This window comes from Eptatretus burgeri, chromosome 2 (genome assembly GCF_056783735.1).
Source record: "Eptatretus burgeri isolate ZD-2024b chromosome 2, Ebu_testis_v1, whole genome shotgun sequence".
NCBI lineage: Eukaryota > Metazoa > Chordata > Myxini > Myxiniformes > Myxinidae > Eptatretus > Eptatretus burgeri.
In genome coordinates this window covers 6,049,346-6,063,615 of record NC_140962.1, presented here as the reverse complement: position 1 = coordinate 6,063,615, position 14,270 = coordinate 6,049,346, and the positions used below count along the sequence as shown (strand labels likewise).

The following is a 14,270-nucleotide window of genomic DNA, read 5'->3' as shown; positions in this document are numbered from 1 at the left end:
TACTCATCCACACAGTGTAACCAATTCAATGGAAAGCTGCCAAGCAGTTACCTACCTCTGCCACTGAATCAGACATTAAGCCACATACAGGTTCTCCCCATTACTAAGCACGTCTTCAGAACTCCTCATTTCAATTCAGTGAGACTTCTTCCATTCAGACTCATGTTTAAAAGCTATTTATAAAAAAGAACCTGTCATAGAAGAACATTCTCGTTTCAACTATATCTGAGTACACTATCCACCTCAGACATCCCAGGGTCATTTTCTCTGCAGTTCCTCAGGTTCCCAAGCCGCCGTGCTGGTGTGATGCAAAATGTGAGCTGTGGACGTGCCATAAACACCAATGTACAGTCTATGGTGCAAAGAGACCATTCAATTTCCCAGTAGTATGCGCTTGCAATCTTGCATCTCACAATATTACTTGCTCACAATGTGCACTGTAGAAAATATATTTCTTTCAGCTGTCTTAGCATTATTCATGACTACTATCATAAAAAAAAATTATTTATGTTTCAAGTTGTAGCATTAATGACACTTTTGTTTAAGAGATACAAAAGCAGCACAATGAAGGCCAATGTAATCTCTAATGTGAGTTTTAATGCAGTTTTCTTTGGTTAATTTGAAACCTCGTACAAGACTCAGAATATGCAACTGAGCAAATCATCAGCAATATCCATTTGGTTTTCTTTCTTTATGAATAGAAGCCACATTTGCCACATATTGTACAGAACAAAGATGATTAAGATAAAAGTAATGGCATAAGGTACTTAGTCTATAATGTACAGCTTCATCTTTTGAGCAAAGTCCTGACTTGTATTCAAATGGCACATTCTTATTGGATTTTGAAACATTTCCAAGGATACTCGAAGCATTAATTGTTGTGCAATGGTTGAAAGTGTAGATATACATAAAAAAAAACATTTTTTGGATAATAAAAAGTTCAACATAAGGTCTGTTCCATTCAATATACCTGCATGGTATCCATAGTTTTTAATCATTTCATAAAAAGTTCAAGGCTCACGAAAAAAACAACGAGGGTCAAACAGCCGATTGTGAACAAAACCAACATGAAAAGCAGATTGTTTTTTGCAACTCACATGCTTGGAGGTGTGTTTTCGCCAGCAGAAATGTACTGAAGTACTGCAAGTTTTGTTGCCAGCTGCAAGGTACTAGGAGGTGTTTTACCACGTGGAATGCAAAGCAGGTTCCCACGCATGAAATCACGCGACACCTGGACATAGTAAAAGGTAGTTAAATGCTCTGCACTGATTTTGCTTTTTTTCTTACGTATTTTCTAACTTTTTTTTTCTAACGAATATTAATTCTATCGTAATTTTTCAGAACTCTAGGACCAACTTCTATAGAACTGTAATTTCTATAGAATATAAATTTTCTATAGAGTTTCTACTGAATTTCTATGAAACAATTTCTATAGAATTTGGTCCTAAATTACTGTAGAATTTCTTTAGAATTTCTATGCCATATAAAATACAGTTCTGAAGAATTTGGTTCTAAAATTCTGTAGTTTCTATTGAATGTCTACAGAAAGTTTCTATGGAATTTCCGCAGAACATTCTATAAGGGCAAAGGTCATTTATATAGATAAAGATAAGGAACCAGACTGGGCCAAAAAACTGCAATGGGAAATTCCAGCCTCCACTAGAAGAGGGGAGGAGAGGATTCCATTGATAACAGCATGTTGACTACTCGAGTGGAGGAAGTCAGAAATCCAAGAATGAAGGCAACCTTCTCTGCTACAGGCAGTTAAAATACCAATACTGAATGAGCAGGAAATGTTTGGATTTGGGTTAAAGTTATGGTTGAGGTTAGATATGTATAAAAATACAAAAATAGATCAATTATTGTCAATTACCAGTACCAGTAAGTAAATCATGGGGGTGCACCAACTGGAACTTGTGATTGTTTTATCAATAAACCACAGTTAAAGACAATTAATCCTATTTTTGCACAAATTTGTTAACTCACCCTTCCATGAGCCTCAATTTTGAATAAGAAAAAGGCTTAAACAAGCACATAGTAGGACAGGAAAAATATCGGTCAGCAACATTTCCCATCCGGTCAGTATTTGTTGTTAGTTCATGGGGTGCAACATTTTCGATTTACAATCGATGTTTTTTTCCATATAGAAACAACAGTAAAAGATAATAATTAATCTCTTATTTTGTAAAAGAAAAAGAAAAAGGTTTAAACTAGCACATGTTAAGCCAGGATAGGTATTGGTCAGCAATATTTCCTGCTCTATCAGTATCAGAAGAGGCATAATTATGTGTTAGTGTTGAACTGATGCTAAGGTAGAATGAAAAATCCTGCTGGATGTCACAAGCACATCTGCCGTGAGTAGTTTTGTAAAGGGAAATGGTAGAGAAGAGAGTAAGCTATCCTTAAGTCAGACATTGTGACTCAAATGGTGAATGCTTTAAACCAGAAAGTCCAGAATTTAAGTCTACCTTGTCATACAAAATCTATCAAAGGACCAACTATGGAAGAAGAAGATTATTTCATCACCTGCTCATGTCATATTCCAACAAATAAATTGTTAGGTCAAGAACCTCAATTCCGTGACCATTCTCTTGCTAGTAAGGTTTGACGATTGATTTGACTTTGATTGACCTTTTATAAAAATAAAAAAAAATTAGCCCCCATGTACCTCCCAAAAATCCTGGCATTTTTTGCTAGAGGCCCAAATCCAAGATGGCTTAGCGGCGCCATCTTGAAAAATTAAGTTTTGAACCAGAGCACCTCGAATCATGTACAAAGACACTTTTTCGGGTAAGTCGACCTCGAGGATTCCGAATTTGACAACATTTTGACCCAGAAATTCAAGATGGCCACCATCCGGTAGAGCGAAAACGTAACTTTTGAATGGGAGCACCTGGGATCATGAATTAACACATTATTTCTGCTAAATCTACAATGGTCACAGAATTGAGGTCCTGCTTAGTGAATTGTTATATTTTTGTTTGTATGTGTGTGTAATTTCATATCACACACATATTCTTCATATACTTATTTCTGTCTTTTCAGGGAATGTACAGCATACGAGATGGCACTGAGAAGCACAGTGTTGAGAAGATAGATGTCAAGACAATGTCCACCATTCCGTGTGTCCTCCAGTGTGGCGGAATTTGCAATGAAGCCACTGATGCCATTGTTTCCGTTGAGAGTTGGGGAAATCTCAAGAAAAAGGACTTGTTATGGAGTGGTCGAGACAAATTTGGAGACGTCTATGCAACGGTCGATTGGGATAATGGTCCCGGCATACAATGTGTCCATAAATCATGTAAGTTGACCATATGGAATGCCAAGAAACTGGAACAGGCCAAGACAAGACATAAAAAAATGAGAGGTCGAGGAATGCCAATCTCAGTCTTCATCCATGTCTGAGGCTTTCCCCTCAGCTGCCGCTCCGCCTGCCAAGCGGCTGCGATCGAGTGTAGAAGGGCTGATACATGAAAAAACAAAATGTGTGTGCTGCTGTAAACTGGAGTCAGCCAAACACCCTGAATCAAAGCTGTCCCTGATATCGTACTATCATGCATGAGCAGCTTTCAAGAGCCACACGGTGGCCCTCGAAGATCAGAAAATGCGAGACAGAATCAACTGTGTGATCGATTATGCAGCTGATGGCCCCTACGCGATTGAGATCAGATATCACAACAAATGCTGGTTGAAATATGTGCGTAGTTACCAGAAAATGAGTGAAGATGACAAACTCCCACGCATGCACAATGTCAATCTCCGTGAGGTTCAGACTATCTTCTTTGACCACATCAGAAGAGTTATCTTTGATGAACATGAGCTAAGGTCACTGCAGAGGCTCCTCAAAGACTACAGCTCTATCATATCTCGGTATGGCTTCCCAACATCCGGTATCAAGTCATTCTTTATCAAAGATATCCTGACCCGGGAGTTTGAGGGCAAGATTGGCTTCCACTCCCGCCCTCAGAGGAACCAGAGCGACCTAGTCTATGACACGTCTGGGGGTGGTTCATATGTCAAAGCAGCGCTCTCCGCCATCGGTGTCAGAAGTGAGCAAATTGTGCGCAATGTGGCTGAGCGGTTAAAGGATGACGTCAAATCAATTAAACTCAACCCGTGGCCGCCGAGAGTCGAGGAGCTAGAAGAGGAGGAAGAGCTCTTGCCTCTCCTAGTCCAGGGGAGGGGAATCTGTTTTGCAGGGCAATAAGGGGGTAGATCTGTCTCTCAGCACATTCTCTCTCACCTCCCTCATCATACAGCACATCACAAAGCGACCCACCACTACCGCCATCAATGCCACCGTCACACATCACGGGATGACTCGCAGCAAGGAGCTCCTGACGCATCTACCTGCACCAGGGCCAGCTGAAGAGAGCGAGGAAGATGATAGCCAGGAGGGTGATGAGGAGGGAGATGATGATGTACAGAGGAGGAGGGGGGATTCATCGGAATCTGATGATTCAGAATCTAGTAAGGCAGAATGCTCTGATTCGGACTGATCATATCTCTCAAGGTCATATTGATTCATCAGTTACAATGTCATAACAATGTGAAGTACGACACGAAAGCATAATTGGTGACTTCTCAATACGTTTTGTTTAAATGTTTTTTCTAAAACGTGTTTCATTTGCGTTGTGGTATCATTTCTCCACAGAAAATGGCCAAAAAGTACGATTTTCAGTGTAAAATGATTTTGTATTGACATGTTTTAAGTATTCATTTGCAAACTGTTCAAGTTACAGCGATTAAAAAGAGCTTATTTTGAAGTGTAATGAGTTTACTTGCCCTGCATTCATCAATTATATATATTATTCATCAGTTTACTTTACTGCAAGAGATCCTCATGGAGGTAGTTGCTTTAAGTACAAAAGTTACATTTTCGCACTACCGGATGGTGGCCATCTTGGATTTCTGGGTCAAAATGATGTCGTAACGTCAAAGGAATGTCAGATTCGGAATCCTTGTTGTCGATTTACCTGAAAAAGTGTCTTTGTACATGATTCCAGTTGCTCTGGTTCAAAACTTAATTTTTCAAGATGTCAAGACAATGTCCGCCAGCCATCTTGGATTTGGCCCTCTGGAAAAAAATGCCGGGATTTTTGGGAGGGACATGGGGGCTACATTTTTTATAAAAAGGTCAATAGAAGTCAAATCAATCATCAAACCTTACTCGCCAGAGAATGGTCACGGAATTGAAGTTATTGACCAAACTAAAAGTATGTTTCTTGTTGTATGAACTAAGTGGTGGTGATTCTATTGCAGGGAAACCTGATTCTATTGCAGTGGATTGGAGGGAAACCTGCCAGTCACCATGCTCAGGAATAAAAATCGAGGTTACAAAAACTGGCAGCAAAGACTGGTAATTTTATAACCCTGTACATAGATGTTTTATCATCACCTCGGCCACCGAAGGATTGGACAGAGGCGATGTATTCACCCCTGTTTGTAAGCACGATATTTCAAAAAAGTTATGGATGGATCTAGAAGACACTTGGTGGATGAGTTGGGTAGTTGACGAGAACAAGCCGATTATATTTTGGTTCAGGTCCGGATTCAGATCCAGCCCATCAGTGGGATACAAAACGTAAACTGTTCAGCCTGGCGGAGGTATACACTCTACCGAGTGCCGATCTAGTTGCGACCGTCACTCTGCCTGAATACTTTGCAAAAATGTTTTTTGTCGAAATAATTTCAGTGGGAATTTGTGTTATGGTGTTGCCTATTAATAAAATAAATAAATACTAGGATGAGCATGGTGGAAGATATTCTGAGTTGACATCATGAAATAATTGCAGAAAGCTTTTTCAAAAATAATGATAACTGTCAGACAAACACATAGATGTCATGAACAAGAGTGATAAGTGGTGCACCCCTGAGCCCTGTGGCTTAATCCCATTGGCCTGAAATATACTTCATCTCACAATAGGCTCTGTAGATGATCACCATGCACATTACAACAGTGAGGTAATTTTACAGCAATGATGGGAGTAGAATCGGCCTTAAGGATGCATTGGAGGAAGCAAGCAGAAATGAGACCACAAATCAACAATTTTAAAGCTTAAGAAGATCGTGTTGAGGTCATGAATGTTGCTCGATTCACATCTACTAACCACATTTACTACATTTTCACGTATTCATGCATATAGTATGTCTATTGCTCAGCAGCTATTTGTTGAGAATTTAACAACATAACATTTCAGCTTTTTTTAAAAGTCAAATTGAAGACATTAAACCACAACAAAATACGATAACAGTGATAAATGAGACAAGGAAGAATAATGAGATACCTGAATTCCGAGAATGAACGTGTGTGTAAGTGGCTGCTCATCACTCAAGAAAATAAATCACTGCATGTTACCATGATTACTAGCACAGCTGAAAAGCGGCGAGTACACCCAAACACAGTTGACAGAGGGAGAAAAATTCCGACCTTCATCACTTTTGCTGTTATCCTCAAATTAATATCTGTAAAATAAAATAAATATAAAAATATGGGCTACATTCCGTTGAAGGACGTGATTTGGGAAACAATTTATCAAATTGAGTATTAGTTGAATGATCTAATAAAACAGCTGGGTCATGTATATCCAGTTTATCTACGGAAGTCATAAAACATTTGTTTCTGTCCTTGATATAAATGTGGTGTTAAAACACATTTAAGTTTATTATTTAATCCACTCATTAAATTCTCTTTCATATCTCACCTGTAAAAATGTTTTTGTTAACTCTGTCTGTGTGTGAACTTCACTACAATCCTTCAGAATATTTAACTGATTACAGTAATTCTTCACTTAACAAGATTTCACACAACACAATTTCGTCATTGCACTGCTTTTCTATGAGGAACACTTTTCATACAACATGGAAGGCGCCCGTTATAACGCCGTTTCTGGGCATTGGTCGACGACCTTTCTTGCACTGCACAGCCAGCTACGTGGAATGATACAACTCACATGTCAGTCTTTTGCCCTGCTATCTTACTGCGTGAAGAGTCCTCGATCATCGTAACTTTTTATTGGCATTTCTTGGTGCCATCCATTGAAATCATGGGTTATAAGCGACCAACCATTGATATATATATAATAGTGCTTCTGTGAGCAAGAAAAGGAAATATATTTCATTGGATATTAAATTAGAAGTATGAGAGCGATTTGAAAAAGGTGAATGTTCTGTGGACTTAGAACGAGCTTTCGGTCTTTTTAAATCCACATTAAGGACAATCCTTGCATATGCTGATAAAATCAAGGTAAGTTGTAAAAGTGTTACGAAAATAACTCGTACACGAACCACCTGAATGGAAAAAATGGAAAGGCTGTTGAGTACCTGGACTGAGCACCAGAACTAACAAAATGTTGTCTCGATCTCTCTCCCGCTCCCTCTCACACACAACCATTACCTTTTACATTATTTCTTGTGGGAAAATTGTTTTCGAACAGCACGATTTCACTTAACATGGTACTTTTTCAGGAACGCATCTACCATGTTAACCAAGGAATTACCATATATTTTAAATCAAAATGCAGAACTACACTATCCTTGTCCCCAATTCCTTGTTCATTTGGCAACCTTAGCTTTTATTCAGCTCAATCCGATGATTCGCAATCCACCTTCATAGCTTTTATGTCTTACAAAGTCTTGTATCATGGAGTACGGTAGTACTCCATTTAGAGGGATGGCACTGGGAAAAAAATGGCCACCCATTCAATGTACACAATGATATGTTTATAAACTAATATAGAGTGAAGTTAAAAACATTTAAAAGCCATACTTTTTATTCTTGAGTGTTTTCCGAACTGCCAAGATTTTAAAATATGCCAGAATACATCACTAAAGTACCACAACGAAAAATTGCTAAATCGCCAATTTGTACTTATTCTTCCCTCGAAAAACAATGTAAAACTGTAGCCCAACCTCACTCAATAACTGCTGAAGCCATGATAGTGATTCCAACATGAGGAAGTTACTTTGCCTCGAGGCTCGTGCACGCAACCCAAAATTCAAAAATATAATAAAACATTAATCGTTTTATTAGGAAAAGAAAACGAACGTAAATGTGGACCCAACCAAACCAGGCCAGGATTGTGGGAGTGGTAAAAATGGATAGAATACTGGATAGAACCATTCCAAAAGCAATATATATCCAACCCATCCCCTAAATCAACTGACACAAGTATTAAAACAATATAATAACATAGATGGATTTATTCCAAAACAAAATAACAAAATATATAAAACATTAAGCATTTTATTATTTTTGAAAATTATATTCGCATCGACATTTCCACAAATGTGGTAATCTACATAGTGGACTGAGCCAAACCCAGGATTCGGGGAGGGGGGAGGGGTAGGGGAGGGGCAGAGTTTACCATAAGCCAAATTTAATAACATAGATGGTGTAAAATTGCAGAAACAAGATTTTTTTTTTTAAATGATGGTCAAAAGATGTCATGATGCTAATCCATAAGAGGACTATGGTGCCGTACTGGGGCATAGTAACGTGATGCCATTCTTCATTGTTATTCTTCTTCTTCATCCATCACAATCCCACAACAAAAGTAAAATGTCAAAAGATGTCATGACAGTAATCCATGAGGATTGTGGTGGCGTATTGTGGCATCACAATGTGGTGCCATTCCTACGTTGTTTAGTTGTTTTTTTTGTGACGTCATCCCTCGATACTTTTACATTTTTTAAATGTTGTTTTTTTCTTGTCTTAAAAAGGTTTTCTTCCAGGAACCAACCTGATGGTAGTGCATGTTTAGGGATGCATTGCTGTTTCTTGCAGTCAAAGGTTCGAACCAAATGACCCGTTTTATCCAGAGCTTGAAAACATGGCCCGAAGATGTATAATCTGAGATGATATCCATCATGTAATCGTCATGTTGTATCGGCTGTTTGAGTGAAACTGCACACAGGGTGAATACAGCATCTTGTCAAAGCAATGTTTTGAAGGATGGCTTCGAACTAGAGCGACATGCAACGTAATTTAATCGAAGCTGCTCAGAGGACCATGATGCATAGTATGTTTAAAAAAAACACTTACAATCTCCAACAATGCTCAAAATGGAATACTCCTCATGAGCTCTTTTTCCAGTTAGTCCCAATCTGCTACACATCTCTGCAATCACATCTCCCGCCATCTGCACGCACACACACACACACACACACACACACACACACACACACACACACACACACACACACACACACACACACACACACACACACACACACACACACAAGCAGTGTCACAGTTGTGAACAACACTTAAAGTGTCACCAAACCTGAGAGCATTCTCCGCTAATCAAAAATGACCTGCACTCAGGTTCGTAGCAAGTAATGTAAAACTTGATCTTAAGTAATGATGATGATTTAAAGATGTTTCTCACGGTGCGTGTGGATATTGTGAAAGGCATTTCCAGTGTTGCTGGGAGGATGAAGGTCTGTTCTCTTCCCTTGTGGCCTGCCTGTGTTCAGACACAACTGTAAGCATGTAAATTCATGACGTGAAGAACAAGGATATATAATTACATCATGGACAAGTGATTACAAAGATGGAATAAATCTGTGCTCTCTGACACAGATACATCTGTCCACAAAACCAGTAAGGCCCCAAACTTATGGTGGAATCCTGACCATAATTCATGGACCGGTGTTTGTTTGTCGTGCTACTCCTCCTACAGTTCTGGGCCAATTACATCCAGACTTGCTTCATAGGATCAGCATAATCTCAATTAATGTATCGGGGTGTTTTATCTTTGCTGGTAATCTTGGGGGGAAGGGAGATGAATGAGGGGGTGGGGAAAACGCAAATTCTCTCTGGAAATGTGTATCATGTAGCGCCCTCTCAAGGTGGGGAAGGGTAAAACAAGTCTCCACCATTTACAGTACAGTGAGGTTTTTTGAATTATAAGCAGTCGGTATGTTTTTGCTTCATGCAAGTAACATAAGCTAATGTCCTTTTCCAGCAGGGTTTAAGGCTTAGAAGTGGTCAGCCATTAATCCTCAGAGATAGTATTGCACCACGGCTTATCAGCCAGATGTTTTGCCAGTTTTCTGACTCGCATGTTCCTTTTGTACTTCTACATGTTGCTGTCAGGACAAAAAAGCAGCACTAGGACAAAATTAACCTGCCTCACAATGGTCTAAACTCAGCTCCCATTCCCTGTTAGTGGGTAAACAATCCAACGCTTTGATAATTCTGCTTCACGGTGATGGGTAGAGCCAACATCGAATAATTAATCAAACACATGAATGAAACTGCAGAACTTTTGAAAAAAGGAAAGTAACGAGCAAAATTAATAGGTGGCATGCTCCCCTGGAAAATTTTGAAAAGTTGACGTCAAAATATGCATTTTGGGGGTGATCCTGTCCAAACTGTAACAAAATATAACGCAAATGAAAATGACATTTGGCGAAGAATTTTTTATGCTTTACATGTAATGGAGCGGTTTTCCCGAATCACCTCGATCATAGTGCAAAACCAAAGCCATTCACTGCCCCTTTAAAGTCACGGTCATGTAATGGAGCGGTCGGTTCACCCTTGCCCCAGTGTAAACCAGAGCATTCACTACCCCTTTGTTGTATCGTAAAATACTCCAAGAATGAGGAATTCAATATTCTCCAATGGTTTCATTCAACAGAACATCAGAACGTAACAAGCTTTTCATTGCACACCACCTGACCTCTCACCCCGAACTACTTCTTCCTCATTGCACCCTCTTGCGTCCAAATCTATGCACAACACCACATATCCCCCTTTCTTTAACCACATGCATACCGTATCTCAGTGGACAACAATAATATTAATTAACTAGAAGTTGAAATGTAGCAATTGCCACACGTGGATTAGCCATAAAACAAGTAGTAACTAGAAGGGTACTCGGGAGAACACATACCTCTGCCACGCAATGCCTGATCCGTGAGAACATATTGGGCCCAATACATTTTTGAAATATCATTCCATATATAATTTATGGCCCTATCTCTCAATGGTGAAGAATCATTTTAGAAATTAAATAATTCCAGTAGCCGGATCCAGATTCGGATTTTCACCAAAATTGAAACAATTCTTCCTTGTCACACACCCAACATGTCCACCAAATTTCGTCTGAATCCGTCCACAACTTTTTGAGACATTGTATTACATATCGTTTTTGGCCTTATCTCTCAATGGTGAAGAATCACTTTTAAAATTCTAGCTGGATCCAGATCCGGATCTTCACCAAAATTGAAACAATTATTCCTTGTCACACACTCAACCTGTCCACAAATTTTCATGTCCAGAACTTTTTGAGATATCCTGCACACAAACAGACAAAGACAGACAAACGACAGAAAGGGGTGAAAACATAACCTCCTTCACCTTCGCTGAAGGAGGTAATAAACATGGCAACAGTTTAAATTAGCTTCCTTTTCGTATTCTCAAAGGACTTTACATTACTTCATCACATTATGTTGAGTCCAGACTGGAGGTCTGCGAATTCTGGCATCCCGGCCGACTGGTACAGATTCTGATGTGTCTTGCGCTGGTGTTGCGGTGATGTCAGAAAGGAGTGGTACCTCGGCATCATCTTTTGCATTCCTTTGAAAGGCAGATGCTAAATGAGACGCATTCTAGATCCGTCCATCGGACAGTTTGTACGTGTGAGATCCTCTTTGCTCCATAACTTGGAGAGGCGCTGAAAATTTGGATTGTCCTTTTCGGAGGACGCCAGGTTTCCTCACTCGGATGAAGGAACCACATTCAAAGTTCACATCCTTTGCTCCACGGCGTTTGTCGGTGTGCACCATTTGCATGTTCTGCTTTTCTTGTACTCTGAGTGCCGTGTCTTTGTGTGACGGTGTGTTGGGCTTTGGCATCTGCAAACCAGATACATGTCGCTTGGTGTGCATCTCTCTCCCATGAAGCAGTTCAGCAGGTGATCGCTGTGTTGTGGCATGTCGAGTTGCCCGATTAGTTTGAAGAAAGTCCGTTGTAAATGTTTTCCAGTCTTTCCCTTCAATGTTAGCAGTGAGCAAGCTTTCCTTTAAGCTTGTATTGAATCGCTCAATTTCCCCATTTGCTTGTGGGTAGTACACTGCTGACTTCCTGTGGATAATGTCTCTTTCTTTCAGAAAGGTTTCAAATCCTGAGATGTGAATTGTTAACCATTGTCAGATATCAACTCTTTTGGGTTACTTGCTCTGCAAAAGACAGTTAACAGGAACTTGATTACTGTCGTGGAAGTGACCTGGGAGGTGATGGAAATTTCTGGCCATTTGCTAAAGTAATCAGTGAGAGTGATAGCAAAACGGCAAACCAGTGGCTCAGAGTCGAAGGGACCCACTATGTCGATTGCCAATTTCTCCCAAGCGGTATCGAGATAAGGAACTGGCTGTAATGGTGATGCTTGTGTCACAGCTGTCTTGTCATGCTGCTGGCAAGTAATGCAAGCCTTGATTGCAGACTCAACGTGCGCGTCCATTCCCGGCCACCAATACAGATCTATTCACCGCTGCTTTGTCCTCACTATGCCCTGGTGCGTATCATGCGCTAATTTGATGAAATGCGACTAACGCCTCTGGGACAAGAAGGTGGTGAGTACCTCTCATCACACAGTCCTCTTGTAGTGACAGTTCAGTCTGCAATCTGAAATAAGGAAGGAGATCAGGATCCAGACCTTTTGACGTTTTCGGCCAGCGCTTTGTAAGCAATTCACGTAATTTTGTTTGAATGGGGCAGGAAATACAGGCAGTTTTGAATTCTTCAGCTGTCACCCTAGTGAGGGTCGACGTGAGCGTGACAAGCTCAACATCATCCTCCAGACTGGGCTCTGAAGTCGGTAGTGGAAGGCGAGACTAGCAATAAGTCGTTACGTTTTCAGAGCCAAGCTAGTACTGAATGTCATAATTAAATGACAGAAGCCGTGCGGACCATCTGGCAACACACATTCCAGCTCTTCCCAAACCTTTCATGGAAAGCAGTGTCGTGAGGGGACTGTAGTCAGTGCGTAAAGTGAAATATCTATGCCAGACATAAGTCCTCCACTTCTCTGTCACCCACACACATCCAAGTGCTTCCTTTTCCCCCGTGGAATATTTTCTTTCCCAGTCAGTCAGCGTTCCGGATGCAAATGTGATAGTTTTCTCAGTTTTTTTTTTCAGCATGAATTTGCGTCAGGACCGCTCCAAGGCCATAATCTGAGGCGTCAGTTGTCACTATGATGTGTCGCTCTGGATCAAAGAGAGCGACAGCTGGGCTACTGACAATCAGTTCTTTAACCAAATCGAAACTTTTCTGTGCTGTGACTGACCAGGAGAAGGTGGATGATCCCTGCAGTAATTATCTCAGGGGTTCAACGACCGATGCATCGTTAGGGATGAACTTCACATACCATGACATGAGCCTAAGAATAGAGCGCAAGCTCTGCACGTCTTTCGGTGGGGGTGCTTCTGACACCGCAACAACATGAGCAGGGTCAGGTTTCAGTCCTGTGTGTGACAGTACATATCCTAAAAATGACAGCTCTGTGTCTGAAGTAGCATTTTGAAAGGTTCAGTTTCAGTCCAGCTGCATCAATGCGCTGTAGCACTGCTCTGAGGTGTTTGTCATGTTGGTTTTTTTTTGTTGTGCTTTGTTCTTTGCATCTCACGGTTGGTTTTTTTTAAATGGCAGACATCATCCTCTGAAAATAGCTTGGTGCTGAAGCAAGCCCGTAAGGGATTCGTTTGTAGCGAAACAGGACCCCGTGTGTAATGAAGGCAGTAAGGTCTTGCTGTTCTCATGTAGCACAACCTGGTGGTACGCACTTTGCAGATCCAATGTGGAGAAAAGTGTGCCGCCTCGCAGCTCCACAAACATTTCCTCCACATGCGGAAGAGGATATCCGTCAATCACCACCACTATATTTGGTTATCATAAATCCACGCACAGACAAATCCCTCCGTTTTTCTTCATCGTCACAACAATTGGTGAAACCCACTCTGATGATTCGATTGGCTCAATTACATCCAGTTTAACGAGCTTTTCCAGTTCCTGTGAAACAGCATCTCTCACAGACAAAGGTAAACGGCGAAGCTTTTTGCTGGACGGGAATCCACCGACGCCCTTTCCGCAAATCCCGGGTGAGCCTTTAATGCCTTTTACCGGCTGGACTCGTGTCTTTGAAAACTACGTGCCGGCGATACAGGATAATGCACTCGCTGATGCCCAAGAGCACACACTTTTGATACATTGCTGAGACACAAAAGGTCAGAGACTCTTCTATACACTAACTGTAGCTGATAAT

General features: G+C 40.6%; 1 protein-coding gene across 1 annotated transcript in view; it reads right to left on the bottom strand.

Moving 5' to 3' along the window:
* LOC147031312 (unconventional myosin-XV-like) overlaps positions 1 to 14,270 on the bottom strand; it is a 443,397-nt gene that overhangs the window by 49,692 nt on the left and 379,435 nt on the right. Inside the window, exons 43-46 of the mRNA XM_085861560.1 lie at positions 9,390 to 9,467; positions 9,044 to 9,140; positions 8,742 to 8,905; positions 1,098 to 1,231 (exon numbers count right to left, since the gene is read on the bottom strand). Of these exons, the coding sequence (XP_085717686.1) occupies positions 1,098 to 1,231; positions 8,742 to 8,905; positions 9,044 to 9,140; positions 9,390 to 9,467 (473 nt within the window). The remainder of the gene's footprint in view (positions 1 to 1,097; positions 1,232 to 8,741; positions 8,906 to 9,043; positions 9,141 to 9,389; positions 9,468 to 14,270) is intronic.